Source organism: Emiliania huxleyi, assembly GCF_000372725.1.
Source record: "Emiliania huxleyi CCMP1516 chromosome Unknown EMIHUscaffold_154, whole genome shotgun sequence".
NCBI classification, from domain to species: Eukaryota; Haptophyta; order Isochrysidales; family Noelaerhabdaceae; genus Emiliania; species Emiliania huxleyi.
Window position 1 is genome coordinate 201,363 of NW_005201047.1, and position 20,070 is coordinate 221,432.

General features: G+C 64.9%; 6 protein-coding genes across 6 annotated transcripts; 2 read left to right on the plus strand and 4 right to left on the minus strand.

Moving 5' to 3' along the window:
* Positions 1–335: 335 nt before the first annotated feature.
* On the minus strand, positions 336–987 carry EMIHUDRAFT_229284 (hypothetical protein; the record flags this gene model as incomplete). The annotated part of the gene is made up of 2 exons (XM_005786150.1): positions 336–530; positions 718–987. 2 exons carry the CDS (start codon positions 985–987, stop codon positions 336–338), a joined length of 465 nt encoding a protein of 154 aa, XP_005786207.1.
* A 1,353-nt stretch (positions 988–2,340) lies between these two features.
* On the minus strand, positions 2,341–4,645 carry EMIHUDRAFT_111600 (hypothetical protein; the record flags this gene model as incomplete). The annotated part of the gene is made up of 7 exons (XM_005786151.1): positions 2,341–2,924; positions 3,070–3,194; positions 3,233–3,337; positions 3,549–3,646; positions 3,868–3,957; positions 4,113–4,353; positions 4,455–4,645. 7 exons carry the CDS (start codon positions 4,643–4,645, stop codon positions 2,341–2,343), a joined length of 1,434 nt encoding a protein of 477 aa, XP_005786208.1.
* Positions 4,646–8,916: 4,271 nt separating this feature from the next.
* Positions 8,917–10,347, plus strand: EMIHUDRAFT_229287 (hypothetical protein; the record flags this gene model as incomplete). The annotated part of the gene is made up of 3 exons (XM_005786152.1): positions 8,917–9,089; positions 9,327–9,419; positions 10,314–10,347. 3 exons carry the CDS (start codon positions 8,917–8,919, stop codon positions 10,345–10,347), a joined length of 300 nt encoding a protein of 99 aa, XP_005786209.1.
* A 347-nt stretch (positions 10,348–10,694) lies between these two features.
* Positions 10,695–12,950, minus strand: EMIHUDRAFT_229288 (hypothetical protein; the record flags this gene model as incomplete). Its single annotated transcript, XM_005786153.1, has 1 exon — positions 10,695–12,950. One exon carries the CDS (start codon positions 12,948–12,950, stop codon positions 10,695–10,697), a length of 2,256 nt encoding a protein of 751 aa, XP_005786210.1.
* A 1,536-nt stretch (positions 12,951–14,486) lies between these two features.
* On the minus strand, positions 14,487–15,710 carry EMIHUDRAFT_229289 (hypothetical protein; the record flags this gene model as incomplete). The annotated part of the gene is made up of 1 exon (XM_005786154.1): positions 14,487–15,710. The coding sequence occupies one exon, from the start codon at positions 15,708–15,710 to the stop codon at positions 14,487–14,489; it is 1,224 nt and encodes a 407-aa protein (XP_005786211.1).
* Positions 15,711–18,689: 2,979 nt separating this feature from the next.
* Positions 18,690–19,643, plus strand: EMIHUDRAFT_229291 (hypothetical protein; the record flags this gene model as incomplete). Its single annotated transcript, XM_005786155.1, has 5 exons — positions 18,690–18,748; positions 18,821–18,947; positions 19,016–19,279; positions 19,349–19,458; positions 19,532–19,643. The coding sequence occupies 5 exons, from the start codon at positions 18,690–18,692 to the stop codon at positions 19,641–19,643; spliced, it is 672 nt and encodes a 223-aa protein (XP_005786212.1).
* Between the last annotated feature and the right edge of the window lie 427 nt (positions 19,644–20,070).

A 20,070-nucleotide genomic window follows, 5' to 3' on the forward strand; every position in this document is an offset into this window, starting at 1 on the left:
CTGAACCCCTGCCAGTTATTCTCCCTCTCCCTCTCCCTCTCCCTCTCCCTCTCTCCCTCCCTCCCTCCCTCCCCCACCTACTCACTCACTCCACCCCCTCACCACTTGAGCTTTTTAGCCTGACTTCAACCAATTTGACTTGTCTAGGGAAACAAAGTCTTCCTCAAGCAGCGCGTCGGAGCTGCACCTTACACGTATGACAGCCACTTTATGTGGGTCTTCGACATGGACCCCGAGGGAACAGGACGGGCGACTGGCTTTACTGGTATTGGCGACTCCAACATGATCCGCGAGGCCGCAAGGCTAGGATCTAGTCCGTCAGGCAGCCAAATCAGTCAGTGTGTCAGTGCACCTCCGGAGGGGGGCACTGTGACCGCGTACAGAATTGAGAGCACGTTATGAAGGGGCGGCTGCCAGAAGTCGCCGTCGGAGTGCCAGTACGCTCCAAAGGAGTGGTGCCTGCCTTTCCACGTTCCGTTGGCCCAGTGGGTAGAAACGCGCTGAATGGCCGGGTGGCCTGGTTCTGGGTCCTGCAAGGCGTAGGGGGGAGGCGCGGGCGGTGAGGCGAGATGCACCGGCTGAGTTGGAGGCCGTGATAGCACCGGGAATTTAGGCTGCGTCAAGGGAGCGCTGCATCGCTGCGCGAGCGAGAACCATTCGCTTCCGTGCAGCAGGCCGCGTTTAAGATGCACGTGGAGATAGGTCTGTGGCATCTACGTTTGTGTCCTGCCCCTCAAACGACCGCGGCAGGATGATGGTCTCGCCCAGCACATCGGTGAGAGCGACTTGCTCGGCGCGGGAGAGGGCCTGGTTTTTAAATACCACCATGCCATGCATGCGAACCGCCTCGTGGATGGCGCTCACCGCCGCAGTACCAATGTCCTGCAGAGGGCCGACAGAGAGCGCGGCTCCGAGCCGTGCCGAGCATCCGGGCTCTCGCCCCTCGCTCGAGCGCGCGGGCGCATCGACAGCAGATGAGTCCACCATACTCCGACACGAGGTCGAGAGCCCATGCCCGCGCCGCGCGCCTCTGTGGGCGTCTACGGTCTAGTGCAGCCACTGACAGAACTGTTCCAAAGGAGTGGTCAACGTCTCGCCTGAAGTCGGGTGGGCTCGCGCACTGCTTAGCCCTAGGGGAGGGGTGTGTGTGAGGTGTCGGAATGGTAAGGTTTCAGGCCGCCAAGGTGTGGGGGATTTGGGGGATGAGTCAGGAGCCAGCAGCCTTCCTGCTGGACCTGAGTTCACAGCTCCTCCGCCCGACGGGGTGGTCCCTTGGATTCGGGCCCCGCTCCCTTTTCCTGCGCCTGGTCTGTCCCTGTCAAGTGTGTGTTGCGAGATGCAGAGCTGGTTAGGCTGGAGCGCGGGCGGTGCGGTGGCAGGCGAGGGCAGCGCGGTAGGCGAGAGGCGGCCGCGGGGCTTCGAGTGGCGCGATAGGAGGGTAGGCTGGCTGTGGAGGGGCGCCGCGTGGCCTCGGCAAATGAGTAGTGCTTTATGAGCGGCCAGTTTTGTGCGTATTGCATATCGAGCCTGCGGTGTGGCCTAGTTGGTGCAGCGTTCGGGTCGGGGACGTTTTTCTAGATTTTGGTCGTTGGTTCGAGCCCAGCTGGTGCAGTTCGTAGTCGCGTAGCGCGCGGGTGCGCGGCAGCCTCGGCAACCGAGGCGACAGTGGCGAGCAGGGGCGAGCAGGGGCGAGCAGGGGTCAGAGCAGTGCGGCGCGCCGAATTTTTTTCGATGGGCTCGGTCAGTGGGCGTGTCAGGAGGCGGCCGGCCGGGAGAAACTCGGCAGTAAAACTCCCGCGCCGGCCCAGGAGGTGGGAGTGTCACGGAGGCGGCCATTGGCGCGCGCTCCTTGTCTTCGTGGGTCCGAGTTTTTTTCGATGTCCAACATAAAGCACAGCTCACTTAGCGCGTTCGCAACCTTGCGTGGGCTATCACGCGTTCCGATGACATTGAGCGCGTCCTCCATTCTCTCTGCATATACTTTGAGGGGACTTGTACCTCTCCCCCTCACCTGGGTCGTCCGCGTAGACTGAGCCTGTGACATAGGTCTTCGAGAGACCATCGGACGTGATCTCCGCGTGGTCCGTTATCATGTTTGTAGAATGGCAGGGGCTCGCCACTATCGTCGTGTGAAATATTGGCGTGGTTGTTCAAGGCCCTTGCCCCACGGAGGCGCCTGAGGTGAATCTGCCACCGTCCTAAGGGACGCCCTGCCAGCACCCCACAGCCGGCCGCTGCTAAGCCCCAGGGATCAAAATGGATCAAAATAAAGGCTTTCATGGGTGAGGGCCCCAGCCCCTTCCACAACCGTGCAGGACCAGGTTCTAAACATCGGGCACCTCAGCCCACCCCCGTCCACGCGGCTTGCAACTCGGCCGTCCAACTAATGTTGCGGGGCGTGGAGCCTCGCCGGCGGTGTAGCGCCTTTAAGATCGTGCGCTTCTGCGTGTGTGCTGGTACTGGCCCGCCCTTGCTGACGCTGGTGCGACCCATCAGTTGCGCAAAGGGCGCGGCCTCCGGCGTGCGCGTCTGGCTGTTGTTCTCGTTGCAGCGGTATCGTGTCAGCCAAGCAGCCGCCTTGTGGCGCACCGCCTCGTTTGAGGATCGCGAGTAGAGCCGGCTCGCACTTGCGCCGAGTGCTGACAAGCACTCGGGGCGGGGCGTCTGCGCGTGGGCCGCACGAGCCGCGGCGGACATCGCAGCGGGCTGCTGCTCGCCGCATTGCACCTCCACCGGCTCGCCGCATACGCCTACAGCGACGAGCTCTGGCCGACGATGAGCCGAGATGCCGTCGACGAGCGGAAGCGCTGTCCCACACGCGCCACTCGGCTGTGAGGCGAGAGGGTTGCGGTTGTGGCAGCCGGGGTGCGTCGTTGCGATCGGGCACATGACGTCGTAGCCGCTCACGGCCGAGGCGTTGCAACCTGCACACCCCGGGCGAATCAGGATCTCGCGACATCTCATGTGGCGCTGCCGATGCAACTGCCGGTTGATGCGTTCCGGTAGTGAAGCAAATCTCGGGCGCTTTTGCTCGGGCTCTGGCGGTGCCGCTTTGGCGGTGCCGCTCACCCGTCGGAGGCCGCCAGATGGCGAGGCGTGCTGGCAGCGCGCACTGGCCCCGGCCCGGCTTCACAAACCGGCCGAGGTTGAAGTCGCGGAAGGTGTGCGCTGCAAAGCCGAGCTGGCAGCGCTGCCTGTTCACGGCCGGGGCGGTGAAGAGGTCGTGTTGCACCACTGCTGCCTGATGGGTTGGCACTGCTGCCGCAGCCGCATGGTGGTGAAGAAGTACAGCCCCCAGTAGTGGTGGGGCGCAGAGTTGTGGAAGCCAAGCTTGTTCCTGCCGACAGGTGGTGGCGTGAGCGGCGATCGTATTCAGTCGACAAGCAGAGGCGGACGATCCTGATGAGGCGCGAGTAGCGCGCGAAGTCGTCATATGTCTCGTGAAAGCCGTCGGCGAGTGCCGCATCGCCAATCTACTCACAGTTCGTTTGGTCTTGCGGCGCCCGATTGCAGCGCGTCGCCGGCTGCCGCCGCGCTCGCTAACCCACCACCAGTCGACGTTGACCGAGTTTGCGCAGAAGCTCATCTGGCGCAGCGCCGGGCCGGCACTTGCAGCGGCGGAGCCGCCCTCGCCAAGAGCGGAGTACTGGTCGCAATCCGTACCGAGGACCGACCTGTGCGCCGGAGGAGGTGAGCAGCAAGCATGACAGGAGGCGGCGGATGGGAGGGGTGAGGGGTTGTCGTGGCAAAAACTCCCCTCACCGCTTCCGTTGGAGCACAACCTGGTTGCGATTGGAGCCCTTGTACGCGCTTTCCTCACAGTCGTGGGCGAGCCAGAGCCGCACCTGGCACGAGGCCTCGGGTCACCTCGACCGATCTCAGGCCGATGGTCGGCTGCGTCGAGTATTGAGGAGGCGCGCCCCGTCGTCGACACGCACGACCGGCAGTGGGTTGAACCTGCGCGTTGCGACAGAGGCTGACAGACGGATAGCACTGTGCGAACTGATCAGTTGACCGAGAGGTGCAGACGGCGGTAAATATGCGTTGTGTGGGCAGCCAAAGGTTGGATACTTGGATGCGTGCACAGCAGCTAGGGGAGAGGACCATCGCACGTCGTGCCGCATCACGATGACCGGGCCTTGCGACTGTCCACGCCCCGCGGCCGCCCAACGCGTTCGCATCGCCAACGCCTCCTTCATGCCGAGCAACGCCCACATCGTCCGCCCACAATACGCGAGCCGCTCCCGAGGCGAGACGCCCGCCAGACAGTTGGGCATCGAGTCGTTCTGCAAGGCGTGGGACGAGGCGGTGGGGCTCCAAAAGGCGTCCATGCGGCCTGCAAGCTCCGGATTCCTGAAGCGCGGTCGGTGATGGGTTTGGCGTCGGGGAGTGTCCGCGGCGCGGGGAGGCCTGGCAGAGTGGTAGCATGGGACAGCGACAGAGGAGCGATTCACCAGCTCTGCACGAACACGGCGAGCCTCACTCCCGCCGCGCGCCACGGCTCAAGCACCTGAGATCTAATCGAGTTTGCGCACTCGCGCCAAAGTCCCTTGTCCCCGTGATCACCCGCCTTCATGCTGGCAGTGCGGGTCGTGTACGTCCCAACGCGGCCGTAGAGCACCAGGGTCGCCGTCTGCTCAGGCATCGTGGCAAGCGGGGCCGATGGAAGAGCCTGCGAAAAAGAATTTTACCCAGCGAAAAAGAATTTTGGCGGTCCCACGACACGATTCACGCGACAGGCGAGGACGCGGGCGACGGCTTCCTCAGAAGCCGTCGCCCGCACCACAGGAGCCCGACCCGAGCAACCCCGCCCCAACCCGACCCGACCCGATCCACCCCGCCCCGCCCCGCCCCGCCCCGCTATCCTGTGCAGTCAGGGCAAGTGGGGGCGGGGTGGAGTGCCCAGCGTCTTTACGCGGGACCTCGGCTTCTAGTCACGTTCCGAAAGGAATGTTTCGGCCCAACGGCCGCTCGCTCGCTGCGCGCAGTGAAACCGCCCCTTCCCAACCCTCTCAGGGACGGACGCATTTCCCCCCTTTCAAAGGCGGTTTCGAAGTTGATGAGACCTCGTCCCCCCCTCTCCAATGAAAAGCGTAAAAAGAGGCGCGGAACAGGCCGGAAGCGCCGCTTGGACGTGGGTCACACAATGGCAGCGCTCCAGACGCGCTCTGGTAGCTGCCAATTAAGCCGTAGCCCATCGCGCGCGTGCCGGACGGCCTCTGCACCTCTACTGCAGTGTCCTCCTGCACCGAGCGACGCGTCAAACCTTTGTTGCTGCCCATGACCGCCGGCGGCTCCGAGCTCGGGTGAGCGAGCCCTGGCTGAGCTGAGCCACTGCGGTCGCAATTGCAGCGCTGCGGTCGGTGCAGAGTGGCCGTGTGCGTACGGCGTCGTACACGCACGGCCGCTCTGCCTCAGTGGCGTGCGGCTTGGGCCAACTGAGGTCGCTCTCCAACCTCGCTCGCCGAGCTCACAATCCGGCGCGAGCCGCATCGAGTGGAAGTTCGACTTCAGCTGCCGCGAGTGGATGGACTGCCTTGTCGAGTGCAAGCAGCTGGGCTCCGCCGGAAGCACGAGGTGCAACGCGTTGCCTTCTCTGGGCGCCAGCAGACGCGAGCGCGCGAGCGCGTGTTGGACCGGACGCTCCAGAGCAACACTCAAGATAGCTCCGGGGACGCTGCGCCCCGCCCGCGCTCGCGCCCCGACTCGGTGCGTGGCATGGCGCAGGCTGCTGATGCTCGGCGACTTTGTGCTCGTCGCTCTCCTCGCCGACTTCCTCTCGCTCTACGCGGAGGCCGTCAAGGAGGGCGGCCTCGAGGCAAACGTCTCGCTCAACGGCGCAGAGATGGCCTACGGGCCCGCTTAATTAGGCCCGTTCGACGCCTTCGCACTGGAACGCTGTTGGGCCAAATAAGAGGTACGTGCGCAGTAGATTCTCGTGTTTGTTTGTCGCGTCTCGCATCATTGAACAAGGCCATCATCTGTGCGCCCCACCCCGTCCGCTCCCTCCCGCTTGGCGCCCATCCCGCCCTCCGCCCTCGCCCCCCGCCCCTGTCCTGGCTGGCCTGGGTGGCAACTCCTCATCATCACGCGCCAGGCGGGAGGGAAGTGGACGGGGCCCTGAGCCGACCTAGCCCTAAACGGAATGGGGCGCCCAACACGTGCCCGGATTACTGTGCCTTCCCCGGGTGCAGCCTTTCGGTTCGTGAAGGGTCGGTGCGTGTCGTGACCCCCTGGAACACCCGTACCCCCGCACCATCTCCGTCGCTTGGTTCCATAACCTCTGCCACCACCGGGAGGCGGCCAGGACTCATAGACTCGGTCGAGAGACCCCAGGTTGGCATCCATGCCTCTCTGGACAGGGTGGCCCGCCACAAGGACCCCAGGAATTGCGACTCGCCGCTTTCCTCCCGCTGTGATTCTGTGTGAGCTCTGTGTCTTGATTTGCCAACAATATACCTAAAACGAAATTGAACAAGGCCTTTGTTCGATGGTGCGGAAAAGAAACTTTGCGCGGAGACGACGCTGCTAAATGGCGGAGACCGGCGGCCTTCCCGAAGCGGTGTGGACAGCGGCCGGGCGGGTCTCGAAAGCCGGGCGGGTCAAGCAGCTGTTGGCGTGGCTCGACAGCGGCGGGCGGGTCAATGCGACTTGGTGAGTGGCGTCACCGCGCTGATACTCGCCGCCCATGAGGGCCACGAGCGGGCGGTCGAGCTGCTGCTTCAGCGCGGCGCGGAGCTCGGCCAGCAGGACAGCGTCGGCTTCACCGCGCTGATTCACGCCGCCCTCAGCGGCCACGAGAGGGTGGTCGAGCTGCTGCTCCAGCGTGGCGCTGAGGTCGACATGCAGAACAGGAAAGGCGGCACCGCGCTGATTCACGCCGCCGAGAACGGCCACGAGCGGGTGATCGACGTGTTGTTGCAGCGCGGCGCGGAGATCAACCTGCAGAACAGCACCGGCGGCACCGCGCTGATGGGCGCCACCTACTACGGCCATGCGCGGGTGGTCGACATGCTGCTTCAGCGCGGCGCGGAGGTCAACCTGCAGAAGAGCGACGGCATCACCGCGCTGATGCTGGCTGCCCAGGACGGCCACGAGCGGGTGGTCGGGCTGCTGCTTCAGCGCGGCGCAGACTTCAACCTGCAGAAGAGCGACGGCGGCACCGCGCTGATGCTCGCCGCCATCAACGGCCACGAGCGGATGGTCGAGCTGCTGCTTCAGCGCGGCGCGGATGCCAACCTGCAGAGCGGCGACGGCTTCACCCCGCTGATGCACGCTGCCAGCAAAGGCCACGAGCGGGTGGTCGACTTGCTGATTCAGCGAGACGCGGAGATCGACCTGCAGGACAGCAAAGGCTACACCGCGCTGGTGGTCGCCGCCAGGTGCGGCCACGAGCGGGTGGTCGAGCTGCTGCTTCAGCGCGGCGCGGAGATCGACCAGCAGGACAGCGACGGCGTCACCGCGCTGATGATCGCCGCCCTCTACGGCCACGAGCGAGTGATCGACATGCTGTTGGGAAACGGCGCGGAGATCAACCTGCAGAACAGCTACGGCTGGACCGCGCTGATGTGCGCCGCCAACAACGGCCACCCCGCCATCGTGCTCCGCCTGCTGCGGGCGGGCGCGGATACGAAGCTGCGCTCTGCGAAGGGCGAGTCCGCGCTGCAGATGGCCAAGGAGGAGGGCCACGCCGAGTGCGTCGAGGCTTTCCGGCAGCACATCGCGGAGGTGACTGCGAGCCGGCGCGAGGCGGCGGCGGGCGGCGCGGGCGGCGCTTCCTCGGGCGAGGGGGCGGCGGGAGCGAGGGCCGTGGCCTCTTCCGGCTCACTGGGCAACCTTCCCCAAGAGGCGGTGGACGCGGCTCTCCAAGGCGACGAGGCGGCGCTGCTGTCGTGGCTCGAAAGCGGCGGGCGGGCCAATGCGACCGCGCTGATGGCCGCCGCTCAGGAGGGCCACGAGCGGGTGGTCAAGTTGCTGCTTCAGCGCGGCGTGGAGATCAACAAGCAGAAGAGCGACGGCTTCACCGCGCTGATACTCGCCGCCATCGGCGGTCACGAGCGGGTGGTCGAGCTGCTGCTTCAGCGCGGCGCGGATGCCAACCTGCAGAACAGCGACGGCGTCGCCGCGCTGATGGCCGCCGCCGGCAACGGACACGAGCGGGTGGTCGAGCTGCTGCTTCAGCGCGGCGCGGAGATCGACCAGCAGGACAGCGACGGCGACACCGCGCTGCTGCTCTCCGCCTCCAACGGCCACGAGCGGGTGGTCGACTTGCTGCTTCAGCGCGGCGCGGGTGCCAACCTGCAGAACAGCTACGGCTGGACCGCGCTGATGTGCGCCGCCGGCCAAGGCCACCCCGCCATCGTGCTCCGCCTGCTGCGGGCGGGCGCGGATACGAAGCTGCGCTCTGCGAATGGCGAGTCCGCGCTGCAGATGGCCAAGAGCAAGGGCCACAGCGAGTGCTGCGTGCGCGCCCTCGAGGAGCACGCGGCGGCGCAGGCAACGGCGAGGGCGGTGGAGAGTGCGGCGGCAGAAGTGGAGGCGGCGCGGCATGCCGAGGCGCTGCTGGCGGAGGAGGAGGCGGAGAGGGAGGCGGGGCGCGCCAAGGAGAGCAAGAAGGGGAAGAAGAAGAAGAAGAAGAAGAAGGGCACGGGCGGCGGCGGAGGCGCTGGGCCGTCGCAGGAGCCCGAGGATGAGGCGGAAGAGGGAGAGGGCGAGGCGGCGGCGGCGGTAGAGGAGGCGGAGCTGGCGGCGGCGCTCGAGGAGAGCGCGAGGCTGGAGGGAGCGAGGCCGGTGGTGGAGGAGCGGACGTTTGTCGCTGCGACCGAGGCTGGTTCGCCGTCGGCTGCTGCCGAGGCGCCAGTTGCGAGGGAGGAGGAGCCGCCGGCCGACTTCATCTGCCCGATCACGACCGAGATTATGGTCGAGCCAGTCGTGGCGGCCGACGGGCAGTCGTATGAGCGGACGGCGATCGAGCGCTGGCTCGCGACCAAGTCGACGAGCCCGCTGACCGGCGGCGAGCTCGAGCGTAGCATCTTAATCCCGAACCACAATTTGCGCCGGACGATTCGAGAGTGGCAGGAGGCGCGGGCGTCACTTTGAGCCCCCAGCGCGGTGAAGATTAGCATCTAGCGCAACGGGGGGCAAGGGACCAACTACCGAGCAGTGCCCAAGCCCGCGCATTGCAGCGCCGGGGACGCGATCCTTCGCGAGCGTGCTTGATGTGAACGCACCACAGTAGTAGTTCTTGCTACTTTCGCGCTTGGGGTACACTTGGCGGGTTGCGCGCGCAGTGCGCGCGTTGCGCGCGCTTTACCTTTAGGGATTAGGCCTTTCTCCTTTTGCGCGTTGGGTTCACTGTGCGCGTGTCTCGAGCGTGTTTGCGTGAAAAACCTCGGACATTTTACCAACTCCTTGGCGACGTGCGCGTCGCGTCGCCAAGGCTCTGCGACCTCGGTCGTACAATCGGCGACCTCGGTCGCACAACCGGCCGGATGCGCGGGTTTTCAGCCAGGTTCCCGCGCACCGGCCACAAACTCGACTCGCACAGCAAAAAAACCCGGTGCTCGCGCGCTGCTCCCACGCTTGACCACACACTCGCTGCACTGCTCAAAGCCAACCCTACCTCACTGGCCGCCTCCAACACTGTCCCGCGCGTCTCGCGCCCCAACTGACAACTCATCTCCCGCGCACCGGCCACGAACTCGACTCGCACAGCAAAAAAATCCGGTGCTCGCGCGCCCCGCTCCCACGCTTGACTACACACTCGCTGCACTGCTCAAAGCCAACCCTACCTCACTGGCCGCCTTCGACACTGTCCCGCGCGTCTCGCGCCCCAACTGACAACTCATCATTGTCCCTCGGACACCACTCTCCAGCCGCGCTACCTTCGCCCACCTACCGCTCTCGCATGACATCTCGACAATCCTCATATCTCCAGGCCCAAGACTCCTAACCACTGCCCCTGCTCGCCCAGGACCACGAAGCGCCGCCCGCGCCCATTGACCCCCCAATCAGCCTCGACAATCAGCCCTCTTGCTGTCCCTCAATCCCCACCCGCCAGATGTACTGCCCTCGCCCACCCAATACTCTCACCCTCCTGACCCGGACAGTCCAGGTACAGGAAAAGCGGGGAGCGGGGCCCGATCCAAGGAGCACCCCGTCGGCCCGGGAGGGCTGTGAATTTCGGCGCGAGCGGAAGGCTGCCTGCAGACGCTCAGCCCCCGGCTGAGCTGCCGAATCCTCCCGGCTAATCCCCTGACCTGCCGCCTGAAACGGGACGACATTACACCACCTCACACACACTCCCCCCTCAGGGCTAAGCAGTGCGCAAGTCCACCCGAACTCTAGGCGAGGCGTCGACCACTCCTTCGGAATAGCTCTGTCAGTGGCTGCACTAGACGCCCAGAGATGGCGCGCGGCGCGGGCGGATGACTGGAAGAGAAAATGCGGAGAGGCTAGCTCGCAGGTAGATGTGCTCAGCCAAGGGTAGGGGATGAGGGGAATGTGTCAGTGTGGGGGGTGCACCAACCGCAGAGCGTTGTGTTTTGCCTTTGAAAACTGAACAGTTTTTTTTTGTCTCGAGCGTGTTTCGCTCCTCCAGTAAATGCTAACCACAATCGTAATTTTTTTGACGATTGACCGAATCATGAGTTTCCACTTTAAGTAGCATATGTATTTCCCCAGCCAAACTTCTCTCACGGCGACGACGCGGTCCGGCTGCGCGGCAGCACGCATCGATCGCCGCGCCTCCCAAAGAGCAGCGTCCAGTTGATGCGGCGGTTGCGGTACCCCGGCTTGAAGGCCACCCGCCCGCTGCGATGGAAGAGGTCCGACTCGAAGACGACGAGCCGATTCTGCCGATACGGCACCGTCACGTTACGGAAGCCGCTCTCCTCCAAAAGGCGGCGACGCGCCGCCTCGTTGTCACCGCCGTGGTTGCGCTGCGCGCCCGTCCAACTCGCGGGCGGCTTCTCCGTGTAGACGACGAGCCCACCCTCCGCGCTGTCGGCCGCGGAGAGCGCCTCGTCGGGGGTGAGCCAGATGTTCAGGTTGACGGCGGCCTCGTCCGCGTGGATGTTGATGCCAGCCTGCATCTCGTCATCGTACTTGTACATCCACGTCGCGGTGAGGCGGTGCGAGCAGAGCACGCGCGGCATCGCCCGCCGAAGCTCGGCCACGGTAGGCTCGATCAGCTGGAAGTGCGCCAGCTCGCCGCCCGAGAAGGTGCCGCCCTCGGCACGCGCGTAGGTGCCGAGGTAGCCTGCCTTCGAGTCCCACCACACGGTGGATCGCATCGCAAACTCGAGCGCGGCTTCGAGCGCGGCGGCCGACAGCAGCCCGTCCACGACCGCCACCGAAGGGGACGCGGAGCCGTAGGTCGCCTGAGCCTCTGCGAGCGCGCGCGATGTCGCGCCGAGGACGGTCTCGCCTGGCGAGAGCTGAGCGTCGTGCACGTGCGCCAGCCGGTTGTGCCAGTGCTTGATCTCGCCGAACTGGGCCGGCGAGAGGACGACCGCGCCAATCGTGTGCGCCTCGGCCTGCCGCCTCGAGAGCCACTCGTCGAGCGACTCGCCCGCGCGCGCTCTCGGCGCCGTCGCCTCCTCGCGCGGCAGCGCGTCGAGCAGCCTCTCGTGGCTGTGAAGCGTGGCGCGCAGCATAGCCTCCGTCAGCCCGCTCTGCCGCAGGCTGCCATTGCCGACGGCCCCAAGCAGGTACTCGAGCTGTTCTGCGTCGTGCCGCAGCCGGTGCCTCCTCGTCGCGAAGCCTCGCGCGGCCGCCGCGCCCTTGGCTCGCGCGGTCGTCTCGTGCCCAATCAAGCCGGGAGTCCAAGCCTGCCCAAAATCCGTCAGCCCGATCGCCTCGCTTCGGCAAACGGGCACCGCCCCAACGCCGCTGCCGCCGGTGCTGTCGCTGCCTCCTCGGCAGTCGTGCGGAGGCACCCGGTGCACCACCGCTGTGTACGCGGCTCTCGCCCTGAGAATGCCCTCGAGCTCGCCCGCGGCTTGCCAAGCCAAGATGGCCAGCTGCTGCGCCTCAATCCAGCCGTCTGCCGCCGAGGCGTTTGGCGCGTCAATGGCGGCGGCCGCCGCTTCGCACGCAAGCGCAGCCTGCCGCCACGAGCGCCGCCCGACGGCGGCGGCGGCAAAGCTCCAAAGCGCTCCGCTAGCGAAGCTTTCGAGGCCGGGGTCGCCCGACATGAAGGCCTCGAGCAGCGAGGCCGCCGTGGCTTTCTCCACCTCGTCCTCTCTCTCGTCCGCGAAACTGCATCGCTCGGCGAGGCTCCGCAGCCAGTTCGCAGCCGACCGGCCTGCGTAGAGCGCGGCACGTGGCGCGCGGTCAAAGAGGAAGGCGGCCAGCAGCGGCTTCCGTAGCAGTCGCCCCAGCGTCGCCGCCTCCACCTTAGCGCCCGCCTCTACGAGGAGTCGAGCAATCTCCAGCTGCCGGTCGAGGTGCTCTTTGCTCGCCTCGGGGGAGAATGTGTCCGCCGCAAAGTCGAGCGGCGTCGCGTGGTTGTGCGCGTCGAGCGCCTCCAACGAGGCGTTAAACTCGATCAGCACACGGACCACGCCCACGCTCCCGGCCGCGACAGCGCGATGCAGTCCGGTCAGCCCGGTCGACTCACGGGCCTGAGGAGAGGCTCCGGACTTGAGCAGCGCTCGGACGAGCTCGGCGTTGCCCTGCTGGACGGCATGCACGAGCCGCCTGTCCTTTGGCGGCCGGGCGGGCTCGGCGATGGTGCGTGCGCCCGCGGAGCCGTGGCCGGCGACCACGCCCTCTCTCCGCTCCGGCGGAGGCTGCAGCGGGTTTGAGAGCCAGCACGGCAGAATCGTTGCCGCGAGCGCGCTCGAGATTGCCGCCGCGACCGCGATGGTGGTGAAGTGCGTGTCGGCCTTGCGCTTCGCCGACGGCGGCTTGTGCTGCTGCGCCTTGCTGCCGCCGGATTTGCCCATGCGAGCACCGATGAAGAATTCTTAAGAGCCGCAAGGGGCCCATAGGGGTCACGCGGAGGGAGGCGCTGTTAGCGGCGGAGGAGGCGAAGGCGGCCGCGCGGGCGGCGGAGAAGGCGGCGCGGGCAGCGGAGGGGGGGAAGGGCGGCGGCAGCGGGCGGCAGTCCCGCGAGGCACGCCGGCGGAAGGGTTCGTCTTCGCGGGGCGGGGTGCGCACTGCGCGCCGCGAGGATGAGGAGCCTGAGCCAGGGGAGGGTTGGGAAGGGGGGGCGAGGCCGGAGGAGTATGACGGCCTCTTCGACGGCCCATAAGGGGCCGTTGTCTGCTGTGCCTTTTGTGGTGCTAGTTCGTGCCAGTCTGCTGTGAGAGGGGCTTTTATTCGTAGAATTCTTAAGAGACAAGCCTCTCTCACAGCACACTGGCACGACAAGGGCGCAGACTGGCGCGGACTGGCACACACACAGGCTCACCGATGAAGAATTCCGGAAAAGGTGGACAGCGTCCTAATCTAAAATCCGAGGATTAAGGATTCAGGCATCGCTTCAGTGAGGCCAAAGTAGTGCTGGGGGGGGCGACAGGGAGGATGTGGCCCTGAGTTATGTGTACGCCGACTCCGGGTGTGTGGCAGCCAGCTGGCTGTGTGTCTTGTGAGCCTGTTTGTGTCTGTGTGTCGCTCGTGCGTGTCGTCATCATCTGTCCAGCGTCCACCCATACCGCGTTGGTGTCCAGTCCGAGCCTGGCTGTTCTTCACCTTTCTACCTACCTACCTACCAAAGTGAGGTTATGGATGTGTGAGAACGGTACGGAACGCGAGGAGTCACGCGGACCGACTCGTCGGTGACTCTGCTGCACGCGTTTCAGAATTTTTCTCAGCGTGAGCGAGACGTGGAAGAGTGCCACCGTCGGGTAGTACGGGTCGGCCCGGAGTATCAGAGTAGCCGTCGTGGTCGCGGCGAGCAGCGCCGGCCACTCCGGCGCCGCGTCGGCAACATGTGAGCATCAGGTGAGCATGTCCACCGCCACTTCGCGGTCGCAGCGCTGTTTGTCGCCCAAAACGCCTAATGTACCTCTGGCGGGCCAAAGATCGACTCGCATGTCGATTTCGACTTGACGGGCGCATGCAGGCATCACGTCTCCATGCGCCCGTCAAGTCGAAGCCAGTCTTCGGCGACCACAGCCCTCGCAGGAGATACATTAGAGCTTTTCAGAGTCAAGCGATTGCGCTGTCTACCCCCTAGCGAAGTGGGTCCCGTCCCTCGATTTCCTCAACTCACACGGTCCACACCCTTTAGAAACAAGCGAAGGCACACACAACATGACGCCAAACACACGATTGCACGCACCGCACCGCACCCAGCACTCCGCGCCCGCCGCCCCCCCACCGCCCCGCCTAGGTGGGAAAGAGATGAGGAGATGGGACAGCGAAGGAGGAGCACAAACACGTATGTGACGCGCGCGAGAACAGCCACGCCATCTTGCTGTATGCTGTGCTGGCAATATGTTGGCAATGTGCGTATATGTGCCAACGCGCAACGAAGGTCAACGCCGCCGAACCCGCCCGCCGCCCCTGCCTTTTGTTGGCCGTGGCACCCGATGCACTTGTTCGCCGTTCACCTCAGCGAGCAATCGGAAGCCTGGTCGTAGGTATGCGCGCTCTGCCTGGCCAGAACTGAAAATGCTCACCTGGCTATAGTTTTGCTCGCCGCAGAGGAGCGGCACCACTCTGGGATTCTCCGAGATTATGATGTCGATCGTGACCTTCGCCCAATCGAGCGACCGCAACGCCGCCACTTCGTGGCCCTCTATATCGAGAGAGAGGTAGTCGACATGATCAATCTGTTGAGAGGCGAGCGCATCCGTGAACGAGGTGCAGCCCGCAATCTTGACGACAGATGCACGATGCGCGCGGTCACTGGGCATTGGCGAGCCCAGGTGCGAGTGCCCACCAATCTTGTCGCCAGCGTCGTGTCGTGTGACGAGTTGCAGTGCGGCGTCCCCTTCCCTTGCGCACGTGGAGACGGCCCGCGCCTCGAGGGCGCACGTGCGCTCGCTAAGCAGCCGCGCATGGTGCGCCGGATTGGGCTCGATACACACGCCTCTCCAGCCCAGGCACGTGTCAAAGAAAAAGGTGTTGGAGATGACCATGGCGTCGTTTGCCGCAAGGTCGACGTAGGTGCCTTGGCGCTTCATGAAACGAGCATGATTCATGTAGATCCACCAGTCCTGGCCGAGCTGCGAGAGGAAATGCGGCACCGCACACCCACTCTGGTCCGTGTGGAAGCCCATGCCTGCAATCGCTTCAAATCGTGGGCTGCGCATGTACGCCTCCTGCTGATAGCGAGGGTTGGAGTTTGGCGGGCTCATGAGCATGAGCGTGGCGGCCGACGCTGACCGCAGGATTTCGCACCAGCGGCGGCCGGCAGCTGACTTCATGGCGGTCGTTTCAATCGTGTGCGCAGGCATGGAGCAATTTGGCATTGCCATGAAGTCAGCTGAGCCCCCGCCGAGCGCGCCCGCGCCGTGCGAACCTGTGCCGTGCGGGGGCGCATGGCGCGCTTCCGTGCCGTTCGCAGACTTGAGCGCCTCAATCTCAGCTTGCATCGCCGACATCCTGGCATCGTTCCTGGCAGCTGTTGCCGCCATCTCCTGGCGCATCTCTCGTAGAAGCTCCGCAACCTCTGTCGACGAACTTGGTTCGCCCGCCAGCGCCTTGACGGCCGCAGGAAGGAGACCCACAAGAAACCAGAGCCGCGCTCGCTGCATCGTTCTGGGTCTAGAAATCATGATTGGTGTCTCACGGTCAACTTGGCGTCGCGAGGACAAGGTCAACTTGGCGTCGCAAGGTTGGATGAAATCACGCTCGCGTTTCTTTTTCTTTGGGAAGGCAAGGGGAGAGAGAGAGAGAGAGAGTGGTGCATTGCGTACACAGCCATCGTGTCTAGCGTTGAAATTTGCTGCTTCGTGAGCTGCTTCAAAAGCTTGTGGACGAGCGTATTATTGTTTACTTTATTTAGTTAATGGTTGGATGGGGGCATTCATGCCGTTGGGGGGCGTGTAGTGTTTAAATGTGTGAGATTCTGCTGCGAATAGAGGTTGGGGGCAAAGTGCACTGACGTGGATTGAGGGGAGGGGGGATATCAACCTCGAGACCTCGAGAGCGATAGGGGGTGTATCGACAGCATCGCGGCCGCATCCATCGCGGCGCCGGAGTGGAGTAAGGGATGGTCGCCGCGCCCGCCTCGCTTTCACGGGCTCGCGAGCTGCTGGAGGAGGAGCATTGTGGCGCCGCTTGCGTCTCTCTCGCGCAGAAGGGCGACTGGGGCCGCTACCTCGCACTGATCAAGCATTCCGGCAGCTCTGGTACTCTACGGCGTTGATCACCAAATACCCCCCCCCACCCGCACAGGACGTCGCCTCTGGCCAGCAGGAGCGACCATACCCCCCCACCCCCCACCCCACCACACGAGCGTACAGTAACCGTCGTGTTAGGCCGTCCGGACCGGTCGTGCGGCACGGGTTCGCGCGATGCAGTCTGCGCGAGGTGACCCGCCGGCAATCGTGCTCACCCCTCAGAGCGTGTCCGCAAAGGCCGCCAGGGCCTTGCGTGCCGGCGCAGGTGCGGGCGCGACCGGCGCGGCCGGTGCGAGCGCGGGCGCGGGCGCGGGCGCGGTCTCCGCCGGCGCCGCCTCCGCCATGGTCACCTCCGCTGGAGCCGCCTCCGCCTCCGCCACCTCCGCTGGCGCCACCTCCGCCTCCGCCATGGTCACCTCCGGCGTCTCCGCCGCCTCCGCCTCCACCTCCACCGCCTCCGCCGCCGTCGCCTCCGCCGCCGGCGGCGGCGGCGCGGCCACCGTGGGCGCGCGCGCGCGCGCCATCTCGAAGGGGTTGCGCGGCTGGCCCGAGTTGGGGGGGCTCTTGTAGTACATGCCCCACTCGTTGAAGACGTTGTGGTCCGTGTCCGCGTCCGAGATGACGCCCTTCGGGCAGCCGTCCTCGGGCTCGTCAATGAGCTCGCGCTTCTCGGGGATACCCATCACTGAGCCGACGATGCTATGGGTAGCCCCAGGGTGGCGCCCACCCCCATACCCTAGCAACCAGCTGAATGTTGTGTGTAGAGTAAGGGTCCTGTGCAAATGGTGCGTCGAGCCAGCGTCCATCGGTCATGGTAAGGTGTACGTTGTCTCTTCACTCGAACTCGCAGTGGGTGACACCCCCCCCCCCCCCCTGGAAGCGATGTGCGCCGGCTCTAGGTAGGTGGTACGTAGGACAATACCCTTGGCTACAGTGGCTATTCGGTGATCAGGAATATTTGGAATGAGGCCGAGGACCGCGAGATGACGCTGCCAGATGTGCGAGCTGCTCGTCTCCTTGACGGGATCGATGAACTCACACGACTGATGAATGTTGTCGTGTACTAAAGGAAACGGCGCGGCGGATTTTCCGGATTTTCTCTTTTCCTAAATTCTAATCGCGATATTTCGGCAATTTTTCGGTGCTGGTAGCCTCCCCAAAACAGGCGCGCGCAGCGCGCCCAGGGGCGCCGCAGGCGCCCCAAGCGGCGCGGAGCGCCGCCGCAGGCGGCGGACAGCAGGTGCGCGAAATTAAACGCCATTTTTGGTTCCGCGGTTTTGCCACTAACATTGAAATCCGGTACAAAACGACTTAGCCGAAACAGCTGACAGACAGACAGAGAGCACACACGTTCGAGACGGGGGTGCGCCGACCGCCGTCGCGGACCCAGTAGAGCTAGATGGTCCCACATGATGCGCCCTTAGCCTCTGAGCTCGTCCTAGACATTTTAGGGAAGCGTGGGCAGACCAGAACGCGGCCACGGCGACGCTCCGAGGCTGTCAGCAGCGCTGGCGGCGATCGTGGCGACGGCGCCTCGCCGCTGCAGCGGCACAGAATCGAGGAAGTGGCGTTGGTGGCAGCATCAATGAGATATGAAGGCGGCCGTAATGCTGGTGGCGCCTTCGAGGGCGGCGGAGAGGGCGGTAGCAGCGACGGCGATCGAGTCATGTGGCAGGGGTGCGAAGATGCAGCAGGGAGGCTTGAGTTAGCGACGCGGGGCGGTGGCGTGCCAGCAGGTAAGCGGCGGCGGAGGAGAGCAGGTGCGCGAAATAAAGGCCAATCTTGAGATATCCATTTTGCACCACCTTTGGATTTCTGGTACAAATTGACTTGTGGATCTTGAAGGCACGCGCAAGAGCGCACCAGGCAAGTTGACTGAACCTCGGATCTCGCTGCCGCTAAGCGTGGCGTCGATTATCAAACGAGCGGTGACAGTAGCGGTGGCAGCGGCGGCAGCGTCGACAGGAGCACCTACTGCAGCGTGAAATGTGAGCTGGGAGGCGGGAGGCAGATGCAATAGGAGCGGGAGAGTGAGACTGTCAGCCAGCACGGCAGACCTTTAAAGCGCGGCTGCGGGCGCGTTTGCAGTGACATGCGATCCATGTGGTAGCAAAGGCACGGCGGGAGTAGCGTATGCAGGCTGTGCGCGAGGGTGGCGCGTCGCGAGTGGCGGTGCAGCTAGTCGGTGGCGCGGGTGCTGGCGACCGGCAGAGAGATGCAGCCGGCGCGAGAGATGAACCCTGCGGAGAGGCGAGGTGACGGGCGAGCCGCGACCGTGGGAGAGGGCTGAGCATCGGCTGCACCGGAGGCACAGGAGCCTCGCACGCCCGACCGTGACGAGAACGAACCGACGCTAACGGTCAAGCTGCGTCGGTTCGCTACCAGCACCGAATGGGTACCCTCCCCGATATTTCGAATTCAGCGCAGGGATTCTTTTATGGAATACAACTGTATGTAGTTTCCAATAATATATGCTTCGGCACTCGCGCGGCCTCGCTCGCGGCGTTCGGCCACGCGTGAAGGCCAGCAGCAGGAAACCACGAGCAGTTCGCTCGGCCGATGCCAACTCCTCCTCAGGTGGCGGCAAACGGCGGCGACAGCACCTCGGAGAGGCCTTGGAGCGTGTGCGTCTTGGAGAGGAAGCGGCGCGTGATTTGCCACTCTCGCCGTCGCCCAGGCACTCCGACGCACGCTCGGACAGCAGTGGCGCGCGGCAGGTCTATTACGCCAAGTGGGAGGCCTTGCTCCGCATGGAGTGGGAGTGCGAAGAGGCGGCGACGAACCAGCGGCTGCTCGAGTGGCCTGTCGAGAAGCTCGAGAAAGAAGGCCTCTGCCTCGCCGGTCTGAGCGCACGCCGGCGCAAGGGCCGCTTCTACTCGCAGCAGATCCTGCGCCTCAGCCTGCGCCGGAGCGGGCTCAAGCACTCCTTCCAGCCGGGCGACGAGGCCCTCTCGCGCGGCTGCAGGAAGAGTCTAGGAAGTGTCGAGGAAGTGTCTAGGAAGTGTCTAGGAAGTGTCTAGGTCCTCCTCTCGCGCGGCTGCCCGCTGCAGGGCGGCGCTGCCAGCCTCAAGGGCGAGGTCCTCGAGCTGCACGTCGGACACATCGACGTCGCGCTGTCCGCCGCCGCCGCCTCGCCTCCAGACGGCGTCGAGAGGGAGACGTGGAGGCTCGACCGCGTCGCCAATCGGATTGCCTGTGTAAGGTAATTAATTAGCCATTTTTTAATTAATTAGGCTCGACCGCGTCGCCAACCGGACCGCCTTTGATCGCACCGTCGCTGGCCTGCGCTCTTGGGCCGGGGACAGGCTCCCGCAGCTCCGAGGGCCTGGCCTACCTAGTGAATGAGTGGCCAAGGACTGAGCGATTGGTGTGACAGGTTCCGCAGCTCCGAGGGCCTACTGGTGTCTATGAATGAGTATGTAGACTCAAGGAATGGGCGATTGCTGTGACAGGTTCCGAGGCTCCGAGGGCCTCCGCTCGCTGCTGATCGTTGAGCTGCCGCGCCGCGCCGCCGCACGAGCGGCAGCCGGAGGCGGCGCGGGCACGGGCACTGGGCGACACTTCCTAGACACTTCCTAGACACTTCCTAGACACTCCCTAGGCACGGGCGCTGGGCGCGTCGCCGAGCGGTCGCAGCGGCAGTCCGTTGACGGTGCCGATTTCAGTGAGCTTGAGTTGTGCAGGCGCGATGGCAGCAATCTCGCGCGATCTCGGGCAATCTCGGGCAGTCTCGGGCAATCTCGGGCAATCTCGGCAAGTTGTACAGGCGCGA